We start from the raw sequence: 27,978 nt of genomic DNA on the forward strand, positions 1-27,978 counted from the left end.
AAACAATACAAATAAATAAGATAGAATGATGATTGTCTTTTCCTCTCATTCTTTGTATTGCAAACATGAAGAATTGTTTCTCACAGTAATGTTATCCTCAAACATTAATGCTTACCCCATTCCTAAAGATCTGACGAATACTCAGAAAATCAGAACACAAAAATCAGAAGATGCAACACAGCATTTAATAATGTTGTCCAGCCTAAGTATTTCAGGATATGATACATACTTGGCATATTCAGATGTTGTCTGCCACCTACTTAGCCTACTATTCAGCTTCTGTCTAGAGAATAGGACAATACTCTGCCCAAATCACATCAACTTGAAAGACCTTATGAAAGTCTTTAGGCTCCTGCCAGCAATAGGGCAGAAATTTAGGAGCTTGAAAACAAGAGAAAGTCAGTTTATCACTCATTGAAAGATAGGGTTTTCTCATTCTCATCAGTATCTGCTCTTGACCCAAATTCTTAGAAGACATTTAAGGTTTTACTGCAAGTAATTGCAGGTAAACATGGAGTCTTATTTTCTCAATGCAATTCTGTTATTTACATAGAGTGCATGTGAAAACCTCTTTTCTTGAACACAGTGGGAATTGAATATAACTCAGTTTTTGGAATCACTGTTCCAAATCACTTCTGCCCAATACCTGCTCCACAAACTTTTCCCTTTTCAGACTCCTTTTTCCAGCTGTCTTGCCTTCTGGATCCAGTTAGCTGCTTCCCCTCATAAGCCAATCAGTAACTAGCCAGTGCATGTGTCTTATGTACACAAAAGTTCATTTTCTGATGGGCCTATGTACATGACTGATAATCCCAATCACTTCAGATATCTTGCATTAAAAAAAGGCTTTTAATTCCCTTTTATATTTCCCTTAATAGAGATCACTAAACTCTCCAGCTGCAACAAAGCTTTATCCAGACTCCATCAGTTCACCCAAACCAGGCTGCACGTGTCCTGGTTTCAGCTGGCAAAGAGTTAATTTTTCTTTCTAGCGATTGCTGTGAAGGGAATGTCAATAATACCTATTGGTTTTAGCTGTTGCTAAGTGATGTTTACACTATTCAAGGATTCTTTTTTAGCTTCCCATAGAAGCACAGACAGAAGGGCGGAATGGCTAATTCAGTATTCCATGACATAGACATCATGCTTAGTTTTGCTGCATTTGCTTTTGCAGCAGCCTTTCTTCAAAGTCTGTCAGGGAAGTATAAGTTAATCAGCATGTAAAAATTCTGATCTATGACTATCCTCCAACTGACAGCATTAAATAGCACATGCACAGGATGGGAAGGTTTGCACCCATTTGTTTAAAAATTAACTCAGCACCTCTGCTTCCGCAGCTCCCTCCAAGAGTAATTGTGGCAAAGTCTTCAGAAAAGTGTCTTTAGGTCATCTCGCTCTTCCTGAAAAGGTAAGTTTTCACAAAAGGAAAAAAAAACCACTACAGTCACATGAAAAGGCATTTACCTAGAAATTCAACGTGTGGAATTGCCACCAACATTTAAAGCATTCTGGAAAGAGCTGTCAATCAAACCAGTGTCGGTCAACTCAAATTCTCACAAATCTTTTCCCTTTTAGAGTCTGCTGTTGGACTTAATCTGCCCCAACTCCACCCATGACACAACAGCACACACAGAACCCAAAAGTCAACAGACAATTCCTGCTTAGAAGATGCAGTCACCAGAAAAAAGACTGAACGTACAACTGCATTCTCCTGTGCAGCCTTTCAACCTCCTCAGGTAAGATGGCAGCCCCGAGTCACACTGGCCACGTGAGCTGCAACAATCCGTTCTTATATTTTATGTCCTTACCTTGTCTTTGCACATTTTCTGCCTGTTTCTTCAGCCATCTCCTCATCCCACTTTGTACTTCCAACACTTTATTGGAATAGGACCTTATTTCTTGTGCAGTGACCAAGTTCTTGATCTGCCTAATCCCTCACAATTTATTATTTGGCAAGGCCTTTTCATCACATTTGTCCAACCATTATTCTATAAAACACTGTAAGTGGTATACACATATATTCTTTGTTAGTTCTTAAAAGCCAAGGAGAAACCACTCAAAAAAAAAAAAGGGTACTTCAACTGTGTGTTTGTTTATTGGAAACTTTCACTGGGAAATTCACAAGTATTTTCACAATTAAGCACAATGGTCAAAGTATAACACTGCACATGACACAAATTATAAGGGTGATAAAAAAAAGAAAACCCACACAACAGTACTGCCACATATACGTTGTTCTTTACATCTGTTGAATGACATAATAAAAATACACTGAAGTCTTCTGAAAATAAAGTTTAATATAAATACAAAGCTAACAGAATAAAAGATTAACTAAGTTCTCTAAAATTCTAGACTAATTTCTGAAGTGTACTGCCTCTTCATTTACAGTTTGCATCTTAAAAAAATTAAAAATAAAACAAGATGATTCCTCGAGCCTGCTGAATGGAAGAAATTATTAACTTGATACCAAAAGTCGCAGTCTCAGAAGACAGTTACACAAACACGCATTAGTATGCGAGCTAGTTTTTCCCCTCCACCCTAAAACACCCTTAAAAACAATTCTCTAAAAATATAAGTTAAAACAGCACTGTGACATGTGACTTGAAACAGTTACCCCAAGTCAGTAAAAGCATATTGCACATTACTTCTATTGCTGTCCTGAGAACCTTCAGAGAAAAGACAAACCAGGAGTACTGCCTTCAAACAAATTTACAATAGCTGTTGCATATATCAAAACTAAAGTTTCACCTTTGCCAAAGTCCATTTCTTGTAAATAGCTACATTAACAAAGAAAAAAGCCTATACAGTTTTTTGAACAATCATCCCTGGTTTCAGTTGAGAAAGCAGCTTTTGGATATGTGACAGTTGGTGTCTCTCTTATTGCAAATACACAAGACAATCTGCAATTTAACAGCTACATTTTCCAAAGAATGCTAAGATGGTATTTAAAAAACTAAGTCAGCATTGTCTAACACTGCCATCAAACTCTAATTTCACAGTAAATTGTGCCCCCATTAACACCCGTTCCACTGTCCTGAGCCTGAACTACTGCCACAAGTCATTGGGCCCAAAAGTTGAAATAACTGAAGGCAGTGAAACTTTCAAGAGTTTTTGCAAGAGGATTTGTTCAAGTAACATTAAATCCCTGATAAAGCTCATGAACAATTTTACTAACAATAATCTCCACTCTCAAAAGCAGCAGCACATTAAAGATCTAAGAGATGATTTAAGGTTTTGGCTTTGTTTCTAAAATACTTGAAGGAGAGTGATGTTCTGTTCAGCAGCACCACGTTTAGATTCCAAGAAAATTTTAAGTCAAAAATGATTTGATAGTCTTCTGGCCCATTTTTTCTTTTTTTCCTTTTATCCTAAAGTTTTACTCCTGAACTATCACTCCTGCTCAGAGAAAATAGAAAGTGTTCTATGCATAGATTTCTGCATAAACAAAGTTCACATTTAACTGATACCAATTTCAGTACATTTTAGTAGAAGCTTCCAGTAGTATAAGCTGCCACTGTTCAAGCGACACATCACTGGGAGAGGAGAGCACGCTGTGTTTTCCATCACCCTCTAGGTACGTTGCTACTTGGCCAGAAATTCAACAAGCATTCCAGCTTGAAATAACTCTGCAACATAAGCTTTCAGCCAACTCTGACAAGTCACTAACTGAAGACTAGAAGGAAGTAATCTCCACAGGGTTTCTACGCAGATGCCTTTCAAAGTGACAAGGAGTGAGGTATATTAATGAATTTCTATTTCTCTCTGTTATTAAGAGCCAAAGGTACAACCCTTGGCAGAAAGGCACACAGGTTCCAGTGATGAGCAGATCCAGATCCTCTGAATGAGTGAGCCACAAGGATTCTGTTCCTTCATGGTTTTCATTCAGACACACATCTTGTATCACACACACGGTCTCTTCTTCAGCTTCTATTCGTATCATCTTTTTCAGACATCAATATTTATCCATCAAAACACCCAGCTGCATATGAGTGATAACCACTGAAGTAACTACTGCTGTAAGCCGTGGAAATGGGCTCTGTTCCTAATGCCATCTGCAGGGCAATGGGCATTTGGATGGGCAGAGCCTGGGCAGACGGCCGAAGGCTGGCCTGAACAGCTGCGTAGGAGCGCAGTGAGCTGTCAGCACTGGCAGCAAGCAGACTGATGGGCCTGTGGGGCTGTAAGGAGTCACGATAAGCAGAGCACAAGTCTTGCACTGGCGACTGGAATTGGGAAAGCGTAGCTGAATGCTGGGCTAAAGGGTGATAACTAGATTGCTGGAAAAGAACTTGAGTGGTGGCTTGATGGCTCAAATTTCCCAATGCTTCCTGTTCTTGATATTGAATTGTTACTTGCTTTTTTACGTTACTGGCTTCTTTGATGTCATTCTCATAATATCTGAAACAAATTATAAGTAAGATTTATCAAAGAAAAGTTCAAAGGTATTGCATATATCCCAAACTTTTCAGCAGCCGCGCTATGTCATCAGCTTTTTGGCCCTAGCTGTATATGGTAATCTTCAGTTGCTTTCACAATTAATTTCTAATTAACCTGCTGTGATCTTCACACACTAACAACAAGTTTATGGATAATTTTGCGTCATGAGTATGTTTTTACTGATGGACTGGTTATCTTGGAACCTTAAGTCTACAACATAAAGACATCGTGAAGTAGTCTCTGTAAGTATCTGCAGAGTATCAAAGTGCGTAGCAATAAGGGAACAAGGCAAATTCCTGTTAGATATTAGGAAGAAGCATTTTCACACTTTTGATTACCATGAGAATGATGAAACACTGCAACAAGTTGCCCAGAGAGGTTAGCAAGTCTCCATCCTTGGAGACAGTCAAAAACTTGACTAGACAACACCCCAAGCAGTCTGATTTATAACTTCAGTTGGCCCTGCTTTAAGTAGGGATTCAGAAGGTTCACCATCACTCCCAACCTAAAGCATGCTATTAAACTTTTTTTATTTTCTGTTAAGACTGTATGTGCTCACATACCCGACCAGTATTGATGCATCACAGTCAAGTCCTTTACTGGAGAAAAACCCAAAGAAACCAGTACAAGAAAACATAATGAACACTAAATTGTGCACTCCATTCCACATTGCAAATATTGTTAAAATGTAGTGTTTAGCAAAGTGACCTGATTTTTTTCCTTTTATTCCACCCCCCAAACTGAAGATGGAGATTACCAGTGTAATATCGTACTATTTTAATTCTAGCTAAACAATTACAAAAAAAAAAAAAAAAAAAAAAAGGAGTAGTAACATCTTCCTAAGAGCACAAACAGATTACTTTCTTTCTGATCTTACATGAACATCATTTCAATGCATTGGGCAAGATGTTCCCAGGAATAACATGTTAGCAATTCCAGCTGTGTTGTCCAGGCAGGAGAAATCTGCATACAGATACGTGAGGCGCACACACAAGCTGCAGCAATCAGAGATGGACGAAAATAGAGGAAAGTGTGATCTACAAAAGTAAAAACAAAAGGAAGAATTATACTCTTACTAGTCTCTGCAGTGAGCCTATTATGTGTATACATGGCAAACAGGACAAAATTAAATCCACAACTTTGTTCCACACATCTCAGAGTATTAGCTCATGACCAGAAGTCTCTCAAAACTGGATGAAGCTTCCCTAAAGATCTCTGTACTACTTGTTTGCAACTACTATCAAGGCTTCACTATAGTTTCTTTCATTTAGAAAAAGCCACAAAATAGACTATGCTGAAATTTGTAGACTGGTATCAAGTGAACCAAAGTTAGGTATTGACAATTACACACATCTTTACATTAGTGTTGAACCTGGCTTACAAGGATGCTGCAGTTCACTGCCTCTCACACAGGCAGATACTGGAAGTGATGCAGCAAACCAAATCATTAAAAAAAAAGATTCATACGTGAACTGCATAATATAATGTCTGCAACTGACAGTAGTTTATGCTCTGTGGCAGATCAAAACTTAGGCCCCATTTCTGACAGTCTTACCAATTAGTGTTCTAAGCTGAAGAAAAAAATAAATGATCTCATCTAGAGACTTCCAAAAAGAGACAAAAGGCTTATGCATAGTGCAGGGAAACCCTACCGTTTGCCATCTGAAGTAACTTCAAAGAGAAGCCATTCTGCACACAGTTTTTGTGCAATCCGTATTATGACAAGTTTTAAAGCCCTTATCTCTTTCGGATTTTTGCCTTTTGCCAAATGTAAGATAGTTCTAGTGTAAAACTAAGCCTCTTACCTTGCACTGAGAAATCAAGGAAATAATACGCATATTTCTCCAGAAAATCTTTGATTTTGGTCAGTGAGGTGATTGGCCAGCCATTGTGAAGGTCATTCTCGCCAAGGGACACATAGAGGTAGTAGTCAATGTAGTGTGCTGGCGTTGGTAGACAGAGGTTCCAGTTAAAGTTTTCCAAAAGCAGCATTTCCATTCTAAGCAAATCTTTCTTGTTCAATACCACATTCACATTGCACAGGTATGCCAGGTTATTTAAGTGCTCCAGCTTTGGAACTTTATCTTCTTTTTCTTCAAATTTACCTGTCAAAAGAGATGGCTTTCAGATAAGATTTATCATTATGATTGAGTGTCCAAAAGCCAACAAAGAACACACTCCAAACCAGAAAGTCTAATGATAAAAGGTGCTTTTTAAAGAGGGATGGGAAAGTACAGTGACACAAGAAGGAGAGAAGCCAACAGACTGGTCAACATATTCCTATATGCTTTTTATGGGTTTGTTTGTTTTTAATTATTTGTATAGTATTGATGCCAAAACCAAGATTATAAACTTATTAGGATTACAGATAGCTTTTCTGACAATAACCAGAAGCCGTTTGCTGAAGGGCATTCAGTCAAGTGTGAAGAAAGCAAGCATTATAGGGAAAATATGGCAAAGAAAGATCTAATACTGAGGGGAAAAAAACTCCTTTGGATATGGAAGCTAAATGCACATACTAAAAAAAAGGAAGACATTAAAAACCCACGGGCAACACCACCTTTGCCCTTGCCGCTTCAGAATTTCCTTTGTTCCTTCTTGTCTTGGGGGGCCGCATTAGCTAAGGTCACCGGAAGGCTAGGAGAAGTACCCTGTAACCAAGTGATTAACATAAATAATTTCTAGGGGGTTAGGAGAGAGCAAACATTTTCAGCGTCAAGATAGCTGAGCAAAGCTGCGCCTTTTTCTAAATTGTATTTGCCAGCCTACGAAACAGCGGTAGTCTCTAGAATGACTCAGTTTTCAGTAGTAGCTACAAAGTGCTGTCATTTTGTACAGAAAAACAGGATCTCATTCTATTCACCCTTCTTTCATAAAAAGCATCCAATATCAGATTCGATTCCCAGGATTAGATCTATGAGTAATAGATTAACAGTGTTCCTTTGCTGCAAACTTAAGAAAGCAATTAAGTCTTAAATTCACACTGTTGGTTTACCAAGCCAAAAATGACGTATCTACCAGACACTCCTTGTTAAGAGCTAGCAACAAACAATAACTAGTAATAAGTTTCCAGTACAACTTAAAAAACATCCCTGCTGCAAAATAAGGTACCCATAGGTACTTAAAAGTAGTCTGTAGTTATTTTTCTCTATGTTCTTGAGGGCATATATTCCACAATTGATTCTTGCTTCAGTTACCCTTCCATTGCCTCTTAAAGAGTCCTCCTTTACCAACACAGACCAATTGACAAGATATTAGCATGTCACGTGGCTTCAGAGTATTCTTGTCAAATCTAAAAACAATTAAAATGAGTGTTGTGCTATAAAATTATTTTAAAAGTAAGTAAGATCTTGCTATCCATTTAGGATAACATTTCCATCGCAGCTGTCTCCAGTGTATTAAAAAGTGACAATTTTTGACACTATTAGCAGCTTAAGTGTCTTTTTACCACATTTAAAAATGGATTTTCCATCTTTGAGCCTGTTCAGGTACCGTGGATATGAAATGCATTTAAAATGTAATATAGCAGCCAGCCCACCATAAAAGAGCATAACAATGAAAAACAAAATTCATCCATCATACGAAGTAGAACAGGAAAGGATTGTGGGCATGTTGTCAGTGGAAGAGCCCTTTAAAATTCAGGAGCCTGTATATGTGTTCATAAATCTCCATATCACCTGAATTTAGAACTGTTTAAGAAAAATGAAATTTGAGTTAACCCTTTGTTTCCCCCCCCCAGGTGATATCACAGCCTGATACAGAAATTTAAGGAGTATGCTAGCAGTAGGAGGAGAAATCACCGCTTGTCCAAGAAACTAAGGACAAGATCTGTCATTCTGGCATCTGTAAGTTCTAGTTCCTTCCTTCTTCTCATTCAACCTTGGAAATTTCAAAAGGTCAGACTGTAGTCTGGAGAGCAGACTACCAGCACAGTAGTGTTGGGAAAGTATCATACCAACATGGGACAAAACTGTTTGACTTGATCATTTTTCTTTTAAAGTTAAAAATATTTGAAATCAGCTAGATTTAGTGATTTAGATTACTAGTTATTTATTATTTTCCCCCTTCTGCTTTTCACCACACTAGTTCCTAGCTTTAGTGTTAGATAACAGTGGCCACTGCAGCAGATCGGAGACACCGAATACGAATATAGTTAGATAAGCTGAAGAAAGGCTCCAAAACTGAGTTGGAATGGGGTAGAGAAATCAACTCAGGAGTTTTGCTTCAAATAAACTATAAAATTTGAATGAGCTACTTTCCAAAGCAACATAAAAGCAACTTGATCACATTTTCTTTCCCTACTCCACCTTGACCTAAACACTTTGCTTCCAAGTTTAGCAAGTACTTCCCACCTATTTTTAAATTGTAATCTGGAGAACACAGCAAAAGTTAGTTCATTTCATGAAACCAAAGAGATCAGAGGCAAGCTGGGAAAGAATAAGTTTAAGATGTTTTTAAAACGCAGTGGGTCCTTTTCCAGTTTCCTAGTTTCCCTAATTTAAAGATACCAGAATATACTATTCCTATTTTCATTCCTTCAGTTACACCAGAAACTGAGGTTCTGTGCACAGCATATTTATGCTGAGAGAACCAGGACCCCCGACACAGTTGCTGCAAGAATATTAAAGGCTCAGACAAGACAGCTGTAAGTCTAGTATTGACCAAACAAATAACACTGACTGGTTTAATCAACATCACACTTCGGGAAGAAAAACAAAGCTGTTTCAACTACATTATCACCTGGAGTCTGTAGTCTGAAGTTCATGAGAATTGTGCATGAGTCATTTGCATGCTTTTGAAATGCCACTGTAGACATCTCAAATTAAGAGTTTTCTATTGTGTTCTGAGCTCCAGTTACTAATAAAACCATTTAGTTGTCACTATTGCCCTTAGAAATAGTTTTGGTTTGAGGTAACAGAATCATAAGCCTTTAAAGCAATGCTTAATTTAAGTAGTAGATGGATACTGCAAATTTTTATACAAGGAAGCCTACTGAGGTCAATAGGATTAATAAAATAAGATGAACATATAATGTAGGGTTTACATTTGTGACCAACTTTTCTGTAAAATCTAAATAGATGGGGGCAACCATGGGACGTTTTTAAGAGTGTGTAGTATTACTGTAATTAACGATGCAAAGATTTTTCAAGTTACTTTAGGTCATGTTCTGTCCCACTCCAAGTTCTACAATCACATGCTGCCCCATAAAAAAAAAAGTGAATGCTTTTGATGTTAGATATTCACACTTTTGTTTTGATGAATGAAAGCCAGAGTAAGTCCTATTGTCAAGGGGATCAGTCCTGTTTTAAGTTGTCTTATGAAGAGTACATTTCATTAGTACATTTGTCACATTAGCAAAAGAGCCTATCAATCCACGCGAGCTTTTCACTATAAAAAACTAGAGGTCTCAGAGGGGCATCACTACTGTCAAATGTACCCTGAAGAACTGATTCATCCACTGCAGGAGGCAAGGGTCTCTATGTACACCTCACTACGCAGCACACAGATCTGACTGATTACTGGAGGCTGGGTAGATGATCTTCCCAGGGTTTTGTGTGGGTAGCAAGACAAAAGCAGGACATGCGGGCAATTTGTTTTATTACATTTTCAGAGTCCTTGAGAAGACCAAGGAACAAAAAGGACTGCCAATTTAAAGAGTCATTAAAGTGGAAGTACTTTTTGTCCCATAAACAATTAAAATAAATCCAAAAGAAGGATAAACCAGTCAAGCTCATCTAGCCCAGCATAAAGACAAGACCCACAGCTGCTTACACAGCTGAAGGGCTACTTTTCTTTATTCCTACATTGTTCCAGAAGGTGGTACAACAAGCTTCTGAGACTCTCTCCCATGCCACCTACAGACACAAACACAGCTTCTAACTGTGCTCTAAGCAAGGCAAGAAAGAGGCAGGCTATTTTAGAGATAGCCTGCTTAATTCCTTTTTCTGCAGTGTCTTACAAAGTGAGCAGTCAGGGATTTTTCATCTGTCTGTACAATACCCAGCACACATGCAAACCACTTAGCTCCAGGCACCCGAGTTTTTAATGCCTTACTATAGTAAGGTTTAATTACTAAAGAAAATATTCTGTACGTATTACAGCAACAGGGAAATATATAAAAAAATAAGACTACAGACTACATTTTGCACTAATATATATTTTGGACTGACGCCCACTATTATCTTTTATTGAAAATAAGTAGCTCCGCTGTCTCTGTCAGAACAGTTACCTGCTCGTGAAAGTGGGACAATAAATGGAGAATGGATCACAAAGCACAGTCCAACAGAAAAGCTGCCTGACATCTGACAACAGCTCCATGTAGACAGTGGGGAATTAGGTGATAAAGGATTACCTATGTCCTATACTCAGCCCATTTAGCACAGGCATCTTTTCTTGCTGTAATTTCTTTTATCGTCCTGAATTAAGTCAGCCACTGAGAATCCACTGGCAGATTAAGAAGCTGGGCAAAATGAAGCCAGGAAAACCACAAGAAGTACCCAGGTAGTCTGTGAAGCAATGCAGCACTGGATGTGCTGAACAGTCAGCTGGCCTTGCTTAAAACAATACTCAAATTTAAAAACTGTTGTCATGTCTCAATAGCAGCAGAACCCTCTTGAGGAAGAGGGGCCATAAGAACTAGAATTGCTGGAACATTCAATGCCACTGAATGGCTGAGAGAGATGTTGCTTTTATCAGGTACCAAAGCACCTGCTATTGCAGAGGGTTTGCTCTTCAGAGAAAAAAGGAACAGCTTTTAAGACCCAGCTAGGATTTTACAGCAACAAGCAAAAGCTGCACTACTTTAACTATATTGATACACCATGACACTACAGGCCCCGTATACCACAGTTACAAAACTCACAGAAGCAGCAGTTTAGGACTCACTGCCCAGGTGCTTGCTCTCTCCCCAGAGCTCACTGCTTCTGGGGCTGGACCATCTGAATGCGGTGTCAGTGCATCTCATTTACTTTGAGGCAGCTGGTCTGCACAGCTTTCGGCAGGCAGTTTGAGCCAAGTAGTGCTAAAGCACATCGGATATCTTTACACAATCCCTTTCTCTAACAGAGCACTTCGGGCTCGGGCACCTTAAAATAACACAATCATTTTCTGTAATAAATTGCCCGATGAAGACACAGTTTAGAACATTGCAATCTGCTGCTGCTCAACAGTGCTCCTCTACCAGGGGCTGCCCTCTCCCCTGTCAGGTGAGGTGAACTGAAGGTTCCTCAATTCCCCTTCAGGCAAAACATTAGTTAAACTAAATCAATCCACTTCCTGAAAGCATCAGCCAGCTAATTTTTTCTGGAGAAAAATCAGAGCTCACTCAAAGCATTGGGGTGCTTTCAGAGAAAAGGAAAGTAGTAACATTTTCAGTCGCTTATCTGTTTGCAAAAAGAGCATCCGTCCGTAGCCAAGTGCGCAGACAGCAATCCTGGCTTCTGTGCAGCTCTACTGGTAACTACCCTGCTCTCGATCCAGCTGGCTTGTCTGAAGCCCACCAGTCCCAGCTGCCCAGCATTATGTCTCACCAAAAGCCAGCATCTCCCTGACCTAACAGCAGTCAACCGGCCCAATTGCTTGAAGCAGTCTAGCAAGGGACAGATGGATTGTCTTGCGCAATTAAAACCACTGGACTTCGCTAATGCTCTTGCAGCAGCAGGAACCTACAACCTCTTGTATTACCACAGCTGGACGTCAAAAGGAGGTCCTCTGTCTTCAAATAACGTACCTGGCCAAAACATCCCATGTGGAGCAGGTCTTTCTGTATTATAAAAACATGTTTAGTTTATGATTCTGATTTGATCATGAAGTTTCCCTTAATGCAAGTGAAAGAGACATACTATTCTAAATACATTCCTAAAGTAACTGTGACATCAATTTTTCCAGCAACTTTTCCTTCCCTCTCCCAATCGATTTCAGTTCACCTCTAGATCGCTGTGAACAATTTTTACCATTCTTTTTCAGAACTGATTCAGAGGAAATAATAACCATTGATGGCATCAGTAAACTTAAAAGCTTTTATAGCTCTTTTGAGGAGCTAAACTATCTGGCAGGAATTTCCAGAGGCCTTCTCCAATAATCACACTGTGCATACACTGCAAAGAAACATACATCTGGCTAGTGAACAACTGGATGATTCGATGGACACACACCCACATTCCCCTCAACTGCAGCAAGTTCAGGCTGAGCATGACTTGGCTGCTAGTGCTATTTGTTTGGAACACTATTATCGTCTCACTCCCTCATCAATTTCACAGTTATTACCAAAGTGGGAAGCACTATCTTCATCCAGTTCCCCCATCGGGGGAAACCGATGAGCCAGTCAAAATTAATTTCTAAAACACAGCAAGAGAAATTAGCTCCAGCTAACTAATGGACATCTAGCAAAATGCTGCATTCTCCATCGCGACAGCATGGCTGTTGTGTGCTATCAAAAAACAGGCGATGGCAATGTTTGTAGGTAAAGGAAAAAAAGAGAGACAAGCTTTTGAGATCCTTTACATCCAAGATAGAAGCAACAAACTTCAAAGCTAAACACAAGTTTACAACAATTTCTCTGAGCTTAAAAATTGTCCTCAACTGGCATTTAGTTTAGAAGTTGTTGCATCTCAAAGCTTCTCTATTATGCCCCTCCCAACCCCAAAAAACCCCACACAGTAATTTGTGGGAATAAGTAATTTTGCCTCTAACTGTACCTCATCTTGCTTGTGGTCTGCACAGTACTCAATCTCTTGCTCCTTTCTAAGGAAGCAATCAAGAACAAAACCCAGAGTTTCTCAAAGTGTGTTTGTAACAATTATTGAAAGACAGTCTGCATTAAACATCTTGATACGATGTAAACACCACAACTACCTAAAAATAAAAAAAGATAGTTTTTGCTCTCTACAGTCTATCATTTTTTAAAAGTACAAGTGTGTTGCAACACAGCCTGAAGAGCACTTTTGCTGCAATCCTTTGCTGAAAAACTGTGCAACTTCCTACAGTAATGCTTTGCGGGAAGCTCTAATTACTGCATTTGCAGTAACAGACAAGGGACTAGTTTTATTCTTCTTTGCTACAATGAGAACTTTCAAGGTGACTTCAGGCTGATACTTCTGACTTAGAATCTTGTACTACAAAACTTTTTTTAAAAGTCATAGTAAAAGTTTTCTTCCATTTCATATAATTCTGAAAGTAACAAACTAAACACAGGAATTCCCATTTACTGTAAAGTGGTTTTTCCTGACTTGACTCGCATCACTTTGAACTACACATACCAAAAAAGAATATCCTTACTGCACAGTAAGATGGCCCAGACAGTAAACAACAGAGCTCACTATGGTCCCAAAAGTCTCCAAACTGGGCCCTAGCATTTTAAACCTTATCTATAGAAGTTAATTAGGCATTAATTTTGTGCAAAACTGCTTTGGTTCAACTGTTAATGTTTTGTTTCTACATGTTGGTAGGAAAGCTGCCTTTACAGTAAAAGACTTTTTCCCCTCCTTGTAAGGGATGATTTAATTCTGGATCAGAACGTATACATGCTACTGCATTGCTCTAATCTTAGTTATAAGAAGATTCTCACACTCATTTGCTCACTAGGCTTAGGCTTGCTCTTTTAAGTGAATTTTTTTTTTTTTAAATAGGCAGAAGTTGCAAAACATTTCCCTCCAGTGTTATCATAGGGCAGTTTGTGAACTTCCTTTTGCTTCACAGTTGCATAGAGGTGGCCTAAAGTTGCATTTACATAAGGAAAAAATCTTTAAAGCTTTTTCGCTTTTTTTAAATCCTAGAAACTACCAAAGTCAGCTAGTCCAGCTCTCCCAATCTCATATAGTGAACCTCTGCCCAAGACCTTACCAGTGTACCAACACCGACAAGTCATACAAAGTTTGAGGGTACCATTTTCATCCTATCTGCATAGCACTGGAAATGTAAACTATAGCTATAAATTCTTCCTCTAAATCCAAATAAGAGGTTATTAGAACTGTTGAAGCATCACTTTTAAGCTGGGGAGAAATGGAGGAGGGGTATACTTAAAATTGTCAAATGTATCTACAGAAAATCCTAGTCTCTTTTCCTGAAGGTAACATTTATCCATGCACTTGGGAAAATAATTTAAAAAACCAAACCAAAACAACAAACTCAAAAAAACTAGCAATGCTGCAAGGCATCTTGTAGTTACGAGGTTACTAAAAAAAAAAAAAAAAAAAGAGATGGTGTGAAAGCTGAAGGAGTGCACCTCTGAGCAGGAATCAGCCTCCAGGCTACCTGAACCTGCTATTTCATTCACTCTGATGTGTTTGAAATTAAGGGCACACAAAAATTTTCATAACAATTTACAAACCAGCCCTAGCCCCAATCCCCTCCATTGCACCAGCAGATTTTCCTTTGGCCCCTGTTATAAGAAACCTGTGATTTGCAAGGAACTGATTATGCCCAGTGATCATAACAGAGGTACAGACTGTCCAAGGACGCGTCTCCAGGAGAGGCTGTGTGTTACACGGATGCCATTCCCTACTGCCAACTCTTCCTTGGAACTAGCCTCTCCCAGTCTTGCCACTTTCTTCCCACCCCATCCCTCCCTGATCTTCATTGTCCCCTTCCGCTGACCCAGCTTCAGTTGCCAAAACTTTCTCTGCGCATTAAACAGCGGCATATAGATGTGTAATGCAAGCTATGCGGTTGAGCAGAGTTTATTAACAGATTGCTTTATGCCTTCACTTGGGACTTCATTAGGCCTTACCCTAAGTAGGTGGAAGCTGTTAACACAGTGAAAACAGCACATGATATATAAAGAAAACAACCATCTGCTCAGAAAAAAAAAAGCACCTTAATAAACAGCAGGCAACTTACTTGCTAGGAGAAGACAGGCAAATGAGATGATGTGCAGTTGCTTAACAGTGATATCGTAGCGATCCATAAAGAGGTCCAATAAATAGATAGCGAGATGCCGGGCTGTAGGGCAGAGATTGCAACGGTTGCTGAGGACAGTCAAGAGATCAATGAAGTATCGGCGCATCCCAATCTGCGGTGAACGAGCCTTATACGCAGGCAACTTAAGTTCCTTTGGGGGAAAAAAAAAAAAAGGGAGGGGGGGGAGAGATGTACTGAAACAAATACCATTTCAGTGTCTGCAATCCCAAACCAACACCCACCACCTGCTATGGCAAATGCTCGGCACTGCGATTGACACACAAATCGGGGCTGGATTACTGCATGTTTCGGCAGTCAGTTAACCTCTAATACTTTGGTCATCCACCCGCTTTCCTCACAAGCATTAAACACGTGGTCAAACGCTGCAACCCAGGAACAACCTGCTGTTGCTTTCTACAGAACTCCAAACTTCTTAGCCATGAAAATCATTCCTGAAGGATTCTGTTTTAAGTTTGTTCACCTAAAGTGGACTGTTAATTAAGGTTTTAACAGTTTCATAGGCAAGATACATTTCTCTGATATTGCCCCTTCATCAGTTGCCCAAGTTACTACATCTTGTGACAAAAAAAAATGCCTAGGTCTTTATAATAAATAACACCTATCTAACATTTAAAAAATTTCATATGGTGCATGGATACAGCAAGAAACAAAAGTAGACATTAAGAATCAAAAAAAAACCGAGAATGATTAGGCTTTTCTAATTATAGCAAATTCCAGTATTTTTTTATAGTAACCTATTTCAGCATTATAAAACCTAATTATTGAACTGACAGACTGTATTTCACATGTAATATACAAATTTTCATTTTAGAGGCAGAATTATATATGGTTTTGGTCTACCTACGCTAGATCTTCACCTGCAAGGGTTTTTACACACAAGTTTGTAGCCATTATGCAAAGAGAAGGTTAAGGGAAGAAGTGAAGATCCTTGGGAATATCTGCAACAATCTAATGCCACTTAAAAGTTGACACTTTCTCCCTTTAGACATGGTCATATACTAACGCAGTTACTACAGCCAGGCTAGAATTAAAATGGGCTGAATACATGTTGACAGGCATGGATTAGAAAAATACCATTTCAGCAAGGTGTATCTCTCAGTAATTTGTCATGGCAATATGTTGGGTTTGTATTACATATACTTGAAAATAAGTTAGCGGTAGTACAGTGCTGCAAGATAAATGTATTTTATAGTGGAATACAAAGCAGTACATAGCAGTTAATTCTACTAAATAAATCAGGAGGTTTGGTTTTGGTGTTTTGGGTTTTTTTTAAAGAAAAAAAAAAAGAAAAGAGTGTTCAGGGGAAGTGTCTGCACTGGCTACCCCATTTACAGAAGTAAGAGGCATCACCTTGCCCAGCTGGCACGGTGGCTGCCCACTGTCCTTTCATCCCCTGGAAGGAGACATTCCACGAGGAGGTTCAACTTATCAGGAGAAAATAGCTGCACAGTCTGGCTCAGAGGGGCGCGTAACTGGGAACCAGGGCAGCTCCAGAACGAGAAGCAGCTTACAAAGACAGCAAACCGAGCGCTGTTACGGATGATTGCTTCCCAGGCCTTTTTTAAGAAAGTCAGTGGAAAAAAAACACATTCCGGACTGAACAGACACATGCTGTGGACAGGCAAACAGCCCTTTGAAACCTGGGACAGCCTTTACTGGGGGATTATAAAGAAATCGCCCACCAGTAACAATTTACAAAGCAGGGAGACAATGGAACGTGTTCCCCCCTGTTGTTTTATACTCAGAAAAAAACCATAAATTTGATTTTTCTATTGCCTTATGTACAGAGATTTCAATCCATCAGTACAATTGACATACACACGTTCAGAGCAGGAATTCATAGCATACCCATAACATAAATGTTCTGGCAGAAATGGTTTCAAGCTTAGTGCTTACATCAGTTAAAATAACTGCAATTTTTTTAATATGTCTACAAAAAGTCCAAGCTATCATGAGATCATGTGGCAATTTTACCTCTGAAATATTTTGTTCTTCTAGGCGACTCACAGGAGCTTCAAGTTGTATTTTTTGAAAGTAAATATTTTTTCCTGTTTCAACAGCTAAGTCTCACAGAAAAATTACACTATATACTTTGAAGTCAGCGTACATATTTCATGTGAAATTTACTTTTTAGACCATAACAACAAATGCAAGAAATACACAGTAACTCCAGTTATACATCTAGTCAAAAAATCTGACATGTCTAAATGTTACAGTTCAGTGGGTGAGCATTAGAGGCTCAGAATGAAAGCAGAGATCCAGAGATTTGCATCCGAAACTGAGATGCTCAGAGGCCAGAACTACCCCTACACAGCCCATTGCACTAGAAAATTCAAAGACCAGTCAAAGCACTGAATTTAAGCCAATGGGATTATTCTGCTAGGGGTTTAACACAGACACTTACTCTCCTGTAAAACATCTGCATTTTGTTGTTGTTGTTATTTTTTGGAAATCGGTTACTAGTAAAGGGTGTAAGTGAAAGGCATTCTCATTTTTATTTTTTTTTTCCACCAAAAAACCCCACGTGGGGTTCTGTATAACAAGACTTGACAGCACAGACAAGGTTCAACTTCAGGATTAAGGTTAGGAGGAACAGAGACACATGCTGTGGCTTCTTATAAGATCAAATTCCTAGGTATTAATTGGTCCAGGGTCATTATCTGTGTATAGGCAAGAGCCTTGCCCTGCACCACGTAGCATGAAGCAGCTACTGAGTAGTTCAATAGCACTGCTTTTACACTCACAGATCAGTCTTAAATGATGAGATTTTCTTTTATAGGAAAGCAAGTTGTACACAGTGTAACTAACGATCCAAGAGGTGAATAGCAGCCTTAGTTATCAAAACGGCTGTGGGTATGCGCCCACTTCCATCAACCCCCCACAGGCTCCTTTAGCATAAGTTCATCAAGAGAAAAAAAAAAAAAAAAAAAGACTCTGATTTCAAAAAATGCCGTTGCTGCTTTGGGGATAGTAATGCAGGATCAGCAAATACAACACTACGAAAAGAAAATGAACTTTTGGGGAGTAAGAATAAAATAAATCCTTTCCATTGCGTAATTTTTTCCTCTAAATTTTTTCCAGTAAAGCAACCGAAAAGAAACCGGGAGTCCTGCTGCCTGCTGGAACTGCCCTTTCACATGCTGCTTCTGCTTATCTTTGACCTGTTCATCCGTATCTACTTCAGCAACTTGGCTTCGGGCTACTGAGCAGTTCCCACATTGAAATGCTAAAAGCAGCAGCACGTAAGAGGCTCACAGGTGTCTTGGAAATTACTTAACAAGCTTTGCTCGACTTATTGATCGGTGTCTCTCCACAAAAAAGCCTCCAGAAAGTCAGAACCCAGCATTTAAAGGGATCATCACTTAATCTCAAAACCTGAAAAGTAAGGCTTGGACTGAGAGACAGTGTTAAGCGTGTAGACAATTTTCAAGCTGCCACCTACCAGCTTCAAGACCTGACCTTCCAAAAGAAGGGAATCAGTGTAAACATTTTAAAGTGTTGTTAAAGACGACAAATCATCCTCAGCAATCACATCTGAAAGACAGCCAGGCTCCAGACATGAGCCATTCATTCACCGCAGAGACACAGCTCAACACCAGTAACCTGACCGGCACCATCCATTACCTGAGCTCAGGAGACAAGATTTGGTCTGGTTTGGGTGGTTCTGTAACTGGGCTGAGCAAATGCACTTCAGAATCCATCCCTAAAGGAGACACTAGGCAGCAAGACTTAAACTAAAGCTTTTGAGCAAGCCCAGGAAGGTTAGGCTTTCACTGGCCATTTGAACTAAATCAGCCAAACAGCGATGAAAGTGGAGGAGAAGAAAACAGGATCACTTCCTCCAGCTCCGGGAAAGCCGCAGCTGGTACAGGCCACTCTACCCAGCACTTATCTTCATCAGAGTACCACATCAGATGGTTTGGTGTTCAACATGGCAAGAAATTCCACGGGTACATTTTTTTCTGTCCAATTTCTTTTCAGTAAAACTGTTCTCTCACTGATACAGCGCCAGTAATGAACTGACAAGCAGTCAGGAGGAAAAAGTTAGCAGTAGAAGAGTTAGCAAGTGATGTGACATTATGGTAATAAGTCACACAAAGGCAGTCAGTTCCCAGAACAAAAGTGGAATTCATCAAGGTATTTTAGAAAAACTTACAGGCTTTTTGACAAGGGAAATGAAACCCTGTAACAAAATATGCCTTGGGTTCTGAAATTCGGGGAGATGCTAACTGAATCTGGTTTTCCACCATGTTGGTGGGCTTGGACTTCAGTCAGGATCTGTTCTGTGCCACGGGTCAAACACGCAGCATCTCCTGACTCCCCCCAACAGCTCCAGTGTTTCTTACTGCCCTCCTCCCTCTCTAAGCACCAGCCACCTCAGCTGCGAGGTACCAGCTGCTGCACACCAGCATCTCCAGAGAGCTACATCCTCTGTGGACAGCCAGGTAAATTACCCTCTCATCTTTGGAGCAAAATGAAGCACCTAAACCACAGCTACTCAGTAACAGTACAGCCTGTTCATCTAGAAACAGCTGTTGCAATACCCCCCCACACAGACACAGGTTTCATTTACTACTACGTTATTATTCTTTTTAAATCTTACCTACTTCTGTTTCTGGGTATGTAAACAGAATGCAGCGTATGGTCCCTGCCATCAGGGCTCACAGATGTTCACCACTGATCCTAACCCAAAATCCGAAAAAGTTAGGATCCAGCTGATGAACAAAGATACACAGTGAAGTGTAACTTAAACTTCAACAAGTTCTCCATGATTCTTATTAATCCAGTGGAAAAGTATATAAACCCAAGACACCACTTGTGTGGTGTCAATATAAAACACTAAAAAAAAAAAAGGGGGGGGGGCAGGGGCAGGCTACTGAGTATTTAAGTCAGAAAACCAGTAAAAAACCATGGTAACTTTGGCAATCATTTAGCCCTCTGTATGTTGTAAGTTCTGGAAAAATTGTGTGTACGTGACCTCCACCAGATTCTTAAAAAAAATCCTTAAGTAGGAATAAAAAATACTGCGAAGTTGTTGGCATTAGAACCAGAAAAAGAAATGCCTGTAGATGAAAAATAAAGGGAAAGCTTATCTAGCAGGCCATTAACACTTGTTCTTTGAAAGAGACAAACTCCTTCCTGTTTTGTGTTCTAAGCAAACAGTTTTCCAGCAGTGGAAGAAAGGTGACAAATTGATCTCTTCCATACGATTATTGCACCACACATGAGAAACCACTAAAAGCTAACCCCTCTATAATCCATTATTTATGCAGGCAAGAAGATGATATAGAAATAAAAATTTAGAATATACTATTTTTTTAATAGGAGTTTGAAAATTCAAAGCGCTCTGCATGCTTCTTTGCATTAGACTAGGTAGCAGGCTACCAATTTAATTCTGCTGTCGATGCCATGCTATGCTCTCTCCCCCACAAAACCAATCCTTCTGCCTCTGCACTGACTGCAGCACTACGCCTTCCAGTAACAAAATCATTCATAGGAAACTTGCTGGTAAGCGTTTCTGTGCTTAGGCAGATGACTGCAGTTTAATTAATCGGTCAGAAAGGTAAGAGTTAGTGTGTTTGTGAACAGTGTGACAGTGAGTACAGCTGATGCGTTTAGCTTTTACTAATCTTCACGTTGGCCACAAAAACTCTAAGGGAAGGGCAAAGATAACTGACAGGGCAGCGCTCTTGGGGAACAGCCAGCGGGATGTGTTTCCTTGCAGAGCAGAAACGCATGGTCAGTCTCCAAAAACAGCCACGTCATCTGTGCAAGCACAAGCTACGCCACCTTGTAACGGAGGCCCATGGTTATACCTGTTAGAAGATACAGCAATAATGGACAGTCTAGGATTCACTGCATGATCTATTACTCCTCTTTTCAGCCTTGCCATAACCATATCTCTCAGACTCCTGAAAGTTACAGCGTTTCCAATTACTTAAGCAACTTTTGGCTGTTTTAGACAAGTCTTAATCAGGTTTTAGAAGTGCCAGTCTTGCACAGCACCTGGCACTACGTAGGAGGAAGAGACAAACCTGACAGAACCACATTTCAAAAAGGATGTCATCAGACAGTTCCTCTCATTATTTCCAGTGAAAGTTTAAAATCAGAGATTTTCTAATAAGGAAGGGTACATGGGCAACATATCCTTTGTTTTCACCCTCATTCAACAGTGACCAATCAGGTAGAAGAGAAGCAGCTTAAACACACTCGTCACACTGCCTAGAGCAGTGCTGCCAGCAGCTACCCTTACCGATTTATGACACATTCCACTGGTGCGTGAATGAAACAGCATAAATTAAGGATTTGTTCTGTTTTACCACTGTTCCTGGACATTCAAAAGGAGCAGCAAATTCAAGTGTATCTCCCACAAAGGACCAGAACTCTGGCCACGTAAAACAGAACCTCAAGTTCCAACCCATTCAATGACTTTGGTTTACACTGGGTTGTTTCACTTATTCTTGCAAAGAACCTTCAGTAGTTTTCCCCCCCTCTACCTAGGTTAAAGACCATCTCAGACTATCTTTTGTGCTCTTCCTGCATCTCCCCTATCATCCACTTCTGTCTTTCAGAATATCTACAGATAAATACAGACTCCACTCCTTGAGATTTGAGTTAGTGTAGACACTTCAGGCATACTACTGAGACGTCACACAAAAATCCTGTAGCAGACCAAGACAGTATTTCAACTGTACGTAAAAGCTTTTTGTGTTTGAATCCACTCTACCCTTCAGCGTCCTCACAACAGTCCCAGGCATTCAAAATTTGCGGGAAAGTTGAACTAGTATTGTGCTTGAAAATCCACTACTTCACATGTTCCACTGTGGTATTTTATCAATTCTTTCATTAAGTCCTTCTTACACACTTCAAAGTATTCAGAAGTTCAGCAGCTAATCTGAGAAAGATCAGAGAAAGGAGTGTGAAAATTGAAATTCCAACTTTAAGGAAAAAAGGAGAGAGATCATGAATAACCATGTACTTTATTAGGACACCTGTTCCTTTCAGCCCCATATGCATGCTGCCATCTACAACATAAGCAAATTACAGCTAACAACCAGTAATGCTATTGTTGCTGATTTTCAGAAGCAAGGGGGTTTTGTGTGTGTTTTCCATTAAGTGAATGGATTATGCTTTTGCTGCTGGACTGCCAGTCTTGGATTAAAAAACCTGACATTAATACACCTCAAGGCATATTACACCTACTTTCTTTTACAGCCAATTCAAACTGGAAGGATGCATCAGAATGAAAGGTTGATGTTTTATCCTCTCTATTAAATGAAATGGAAGAGAGCACAAAACCTTTTGCATGTCCACAGGTATCCGGGACCCCTGAAGTTCTCATCCAGATTTTGTTTTAAAAACAAAACCCAGAAGCAGCACCTACACTATCCTAACGCCATCCCTCTGCTCAGAATGTAACTGTTCTAGTCTGCGCCAATCTCCGTTTCACGCTGTACCAGGCAGATCTGACTATATCAGACTTACCATTTAATTAATTAAGCATTGGAGGGATGACCAGTTTTTAAAATAACAAGGGAAGAGTGGACTTGCAGACTAACAGATAAAAGAGTACCTGTTACATCCAGACCTTCACGCTACCAGCAGGTCAAGTAAACCAGATGCTTTGGCCCAACTACAGAAAACAGAGGGACATATGCTGGGTGCAGGGAGAAGAGGAAGAAGCTGAACAAAGTTAGTAACAGGATGATTTAAAACTGCAAGAAATGCATTTATAGTGACAGTACTCAAATGCTAGTGAAGAAAACGGCCCCTCACAACAAACCCTGTATGGATTAATTATTCCTGCTTCAGAGACTGCAGTCCAAACTGACACCCATGGATGAAGCCGAGGGAAACACTGCACCTCAAAACGGAATGAAACACATCATGGTGGTAAACAGCATTTCCTCATTAAGATCTTTAAACCAAGAGGAGGTGGGGGACAGGTGGGGAGGAGCTTTCACCTTGAGGAAATCACTCAGACATTTTTACCACTTAACAGTAAAGGGCTGTTTGCTTTCAGCAGAAAGAGGATCAGCTCTCCTCACCTGGCTAAAAGCAACTGCGGACAGTAATTTGGACTACCTTTAAGAAGATCAAGTTACGATTATTAACCTTTTAAATTCATAAGCAACAAGTCCTGTAAAGTTTGGCCCTGCTCTGAGAAGTTATGCAAGAGATAAATAAAAAAGTAAATGCAAACAGCTCTAGTAATACTCATTAATTACAGGAAATGAAAATATCCTGGAAGGAAACAACCCAACATAAGCACAAAAATGGGGGAGGAGTAGCAAACAGACATCACTTATTTCTGGGACACTCAAACAGCCTTCTAAAGCAAAGTATTTCCTCAACTTTTAACAACAAACAAACCTCAACACTGCCTTGTTCCTCAGCTTTCCACACTCGAGGAGTGTTCAGGGCTACTGAAGCAACCAGAAGAGTTTTGCGCGGATGCTGCAGTAGTCCCACATCCATTCGGAGACGTCTCTGATTTTTGACGTGGAAGTCAGCTGTGTGGCACAGCCAGTACCTTTCCATTACCAGTATCGTCGGGCTGTTGTAGAAGTAGCTGAAGTACCAGAAAGTGTCAATGCATACGACACAACACCTTTGGTGTGAGATTCTTCTAGTACAAACAAGCACAGTATGATCCATTTTCCTTCCTGGCTCGGTCTTGCAACAGGTTTAATGTTCTGACCTAATCCAGGGGAATGCTTTAACCTTTAATTTAAAGCCTAAGGATGTGCGTAGCGCTTTTGGAATTTAAGCGTTTTGCTCCACTAGGTCAGCACGCTAAATAACTAACACAAAACAGTCCTGCTAAGCTTAACACTACATCCCAATAATCACAGCACAGATATTTTACTAGTCAGACAGTTCAGGGGCTAATAATTTCCTCCGCATTGAGCTAGAGCCTTTGGGAAGTCATAAAGCCTCACAGCATCTTTCAGCCCTCTCCGAATTAGAAGCCAGGTATACTGCACGCATTCAGTATCTGCTCTCATGCAGAACATATCCATCAGATACAGCACACATCATCTGTCACAAAGGACACCAGCTTTCAGTGAGGTTAAGAAGGACTCCCAAATCCAGCTAGGGGGATGGGAAGAGTGGCATAACATTTTTTCCAGTTGTAAACCTGGGTTGTTTCATTGTAGGCATACATCTAGCATACATCTATGTTTGTGTGTTTAAATTATTTTGGAAAACAGTGTTTCTCACGTTCCTTTAGTTGTTTCAGGAAAAGAGTTTTGTTATTTAAAAGGGACATTTTATTCCTTACCCTAAACCCAGACTTTAAGTGTGTTCTTCAAAAAAAGCAGAATAGCCTGCAACACGCATTTCAACCCCTTAACATCTTTAACTTCCCTGTCAGATTCACGTGCTGGAACTAAGACCTGTTTCTTCTCACCCAAGACCAGAGACAGACACTGTTCCAGACTAGGACTCCTCAGCAAGTATCTTAAACCAGAGAGGTCATTTAGGCTTGAGGGTACCATTGCCTGAATTTTCCATATTCCAGTATTAGCATGTTAAAACACTAATAATGCACTAACACACTAATACCCTAGAATGGGGATACCACTATTGAAGCTTATTTTGTTCTACGCAAAGGCCACAGGCATCCCTAAAACTGGTCCATGCTCACAAAACTGACTTCAGTACTTCAAAACTACTTATCTTCCCAAACTTTGCTGAAGGATCCTTTTGAGGAGTTGCACGACATTCTACAGGAAATTCTGACGCTTTAGACTTAAAAAAAAGCAGACCTCAGCAACATATTTAAGAGTTGTTTCTGCAGACTATTACGTGGTGGGGAGGGGAACACAAAAAGTGAAACAAAGTAGTTTAAGGGGCTGTGATTATTTTTGCCTGATATATTTGCACTCTGGATTCTCATGTAGCCCTTCCTTCAAAAAGAAAGGTAATCCTTACAAGGCAAGCAGAATTAGGATTAAAATCGTCCAAGCAGGAAGAGTTGTAGACCTTCCTTGCAGCAGCCCAGAGACCCCTCTCCCTCTTTGCGGGTTCTTTGAATTCAAACAATTCTTGTCATTTCGGCTGGCCTAGGTTAGTATCCACATGCAAAGACGTTTTAGCTATCTAGAGTCATCAGATGCATCCAGAAAGCAGGCTGAAGAATGAAAGAGTTGATTAAATGGTAGTGAATACATTAAAATATATACATATATATAATCACAGCTTCCCCTCACCTTTTAACACCCCATCAGCTGTATTCTCTCAGTTATTCCTCCCCCCACCACAGGGCCAGGAAGACCTGCCTCAGCTGGAGGACATGAGAACAAACCAACCTCCTCGCAGAGATCTGATAACAATTAACTCACCTGACATAATTTATTGCTAAACGCCTGTAAAGAAAACAAAGGGAACAGAATGTCCAAAGCGTTAACTTTGCTAGCTGTGACTTTAGTAACTGAAGAGTTACTAAACTGCATTTAGAACTTCCCCAAAGTTGGGAGCCTACCTAAGGAAATGTGAAAAGTAAATGAACAGCCTTAGTTCTACCTGCTCTCCGTACAAGTACGCACCAGTTCATCACACAGCAACCGGAGTATTTTGCTTATTGCAGGACATTTTACTGGTTTTCTACTCTGTGCATAAACGATTCACTAACTTCTAGAAAAGCCATTACAAGCCATGTCGGTACATCTTTTCGCTCCTCTACAGTCTGCCAGGGAATGGAATCCTGCCTTTTCCTCAAACTTTAGCATTTATCTGTTGAAAAAGCAGCAACGATTTTTCTCCAGATCCTACAAGACGCGGGTCACCATCAGCATCCTTTTTGGAATTAATGCAATGGGTCATCACCACCCCGCCTAAGTGGAAGCTACTGAAAAGTTGCAGGCAGATATTTTTTAGGTAGCAGCTTTCACAGGTTGGGTTTTGAACAAGTCTGGATCAAAAAGCAGAGCACACGGAAGAGGTCTGGGCAAACCTGCGCCTTTGAGACCTGCCGAGGGCGAGATTTCCCACACCAAGCCTCAGCCCGGGCGGTTCAACGGCCCTTCCCTCCCCGAGGGCCGGTGCCCGGGCTCTTCTGCGGGGGAGGAAAGCGCCGCGAGGAGGAAAGGAATAAATTGTGACCCAACCTTCGTCCTCAAGGTCTGATGGACGTCTGCTGCCAGCTCCCCTTTCCACCACTGCTCCTCCATCCTTTTTCTTCCCATCCAGACAAAGGTCTGGAAGAGACGGGGCCGCTCTGCTGGGAGGGAGAACAAACCGGACAAGTCGCCCGCAGCCCCGCGGCTGTTTCCGCTGGCCCCCGCCCGCCGCACCGGCCCCCGCCCGCCTCCCGCGCCCGGCTAATAATCATCACTTAACGCCGTTGATTTATTTACTACCTTCGAGGCGCTGCTAAACGCCCCCTCCGCGGGTCGCCCCTGCCCGCCGGCAGCAGCCCCTCATCGCCCGGCGTGGCGTGTGCGGGGGACACGGCCCGGCTCGGCGGTGCCGGCGGGAGCGCTGCCCGCAGCCTCCGCGGGGCGAGGAGGGGGGGAGCGGAAAGGGGAGGAGGAGGCAGCTACCCCCTCTGCCGCTGTGTCTCTTAGGTTAATTGGCGCTAATTAACAGCTGGCTGCCCCAGGCAGGGGCAGTTCTTTTCCTCTCCGGGACCCTGCAGCCCCTCGGGGTGCCGTGGCGTGGGAGAGCCCCCTCCCCGCAGCCGCCGAACTGGGGGGCTTTCGGGCAAAACGGCAACACCCGGACACGGCTGCCTTGGGTCTGCTGCATGTAGTTGTCTTCTGTAGTGCAGGCAAAATTGCCGGAGAAAATGAAATATAAAGCTTGTCGCAGTAATGAAGGCTCCGCATACTCAATAAATACGCTCATTATTAACAGAAGAGATGGACTTTCTCCTTGTTTTACAGTTCCCCCTACGAGATGCCTTATCTTAAGCTGCCAGAACCCTGTAGTAGTGCTTGCTTGTGTCTTAGCATGAGGTTTGGCAGGAGCACAGCTCCCTTTTGGGCCACAAGTCAAGGCTTCCCTCTCACAGTGCCAGAAAGCAGCTCCGTCCTGCACGGACACTGAGCTGGGATGTGCTTCCCCCCGTTCTCCATACTTTGTCATAACCCCCATCTTGTGTCTTTGGGACGGGTCCCATCCTTGTTACACAGCAGCGACAGCACCAGCCACAGCAGGACCCTGATGTGCTGCCGCAGAACGTGGGGATTTATGGTTTGCCATCAGAGCTCAGCCCGGCTGGGTCTCAGGCATTGCTTTGCCCTGGGAGCCCAAGGACCCTCATCCTTTCCAAGTTTTATACCCAAAGAGCCCAAGGCACCACATAGGTTTATTCTCAGGCCTCTTGAGGGCCATGTTTATAGTCCAGGAGATAGTTCAGCAGATTGAACTGAAATCTTTCAACAAGTCTTTCTTAGCACTCCCCTTCAGCAATTCCAGGAGCCAAAAAAGTCACCATGAAACTTGTTTTATACCCAAATCTTACTGTTGATCCGTTAAGGATGAAGAATTTTCATGACAACATTTACCAGGCCTAGCAACGGCCTTCCCATTTAAAATTTCATTTTCAGAATTAGGCTTTTTTTTTTTTTTTAAATAATTGCCACTCATTCTGCACTGGAATTTGCAAAAGAACCT

At 41.0% G+C, this 27,978-nt stretch overlaps 1 protein-coding gene across 4 annotated transcripts; it reads right to left on the reverse strand.

The window, feature by feature from the left end:
* Window positions 1-2,076: 2,076 nt before the first annotated feature.
* Window positions 2,077-26,845, reverse strand: CCNJL (cyclin J like). 4 transcript variants are annotated; one of them, XM_054216995.1, is made up of 6 exons: window positions 26,721-26,815; window positions 26,469-26,581; window positions 15,274-15,484; window positions 6,243-6,542; window positions 5,315-5,474; window positions 2,077-4,398 (listed from the first exon to the last, which is right to left on the reverse strand). In XM_054216995.1, the coding sequence occupies exons 2-6, from the start codon at window positions 26,544-26,546 to the stop codon at window positions 3,960-3,962; spliced, it is 1,188 nt and encodes a 395-aa protein (XP_054072970.1). In that variant the 5' UTR covers window positions 26,547-26,581; window positions 26,721-26,815; the 3' UTR covers window positions 2,077-3,959. The 4 variants fall into 4 exon arrangements, with proteins under 4 accessions (XP_054072970.1, XP_054072972.1, XP_054072971.1 ...); XM_054216997.1 differs by having other exon boundaries at window positions 15,274-15,375; window positions 26,721-26,729; XM_054216996.1 differs by lacking the exon at window positions 26,469-26,581 and having other exon boundaries at window positions 26,721-26,845.
* Window positions 26,846-27,978: the final 1,133 nt, after the last annotated feature.

The sequence above is a fragment of the Rissa tridactyla genome, chromosome 11, assembly GCF_028500815.1.
Source record: "Rissa tridactyla isolate bRisTri1 chromosome 11, bRisTri1.patW.cur.20221130, whole genome shotgun sequence".
Lineage (NCBI taxonomy): Eukaryota > Metazoa > Chordata > Aves > Charadriiformes > Laridae > Rissa > Rissa tridactyla.

What these genes read in the sequence shown, in the direction of transcription:
- CCNJL (XM_054216995.1), bottom strand. Translation starts at nt 26,546, where the DNA reads ATGGGAAGAAAAAGGATGGAGGAGCAGTGGTGGAAAGGGGAGCTGGCA. An exon ending in TGCCTGTCTTCTCCTAGCAA is followed by an intron (nt 6,543 to 15,273) that starts GTAAGTTGCCTG and finishes CTCTTTTGACAG; the next exon opens with GTAAATTTGAAGAAAAAGAA. An exon ending in TGCATTGAAATGATGTTCAT is followed by an intron (nt 4,399 to 5,314) that starts GTAAGATCAGAA and finishes AATTTGTTTCAG; the next exon opens with ATATTATGAGAATGACATCA.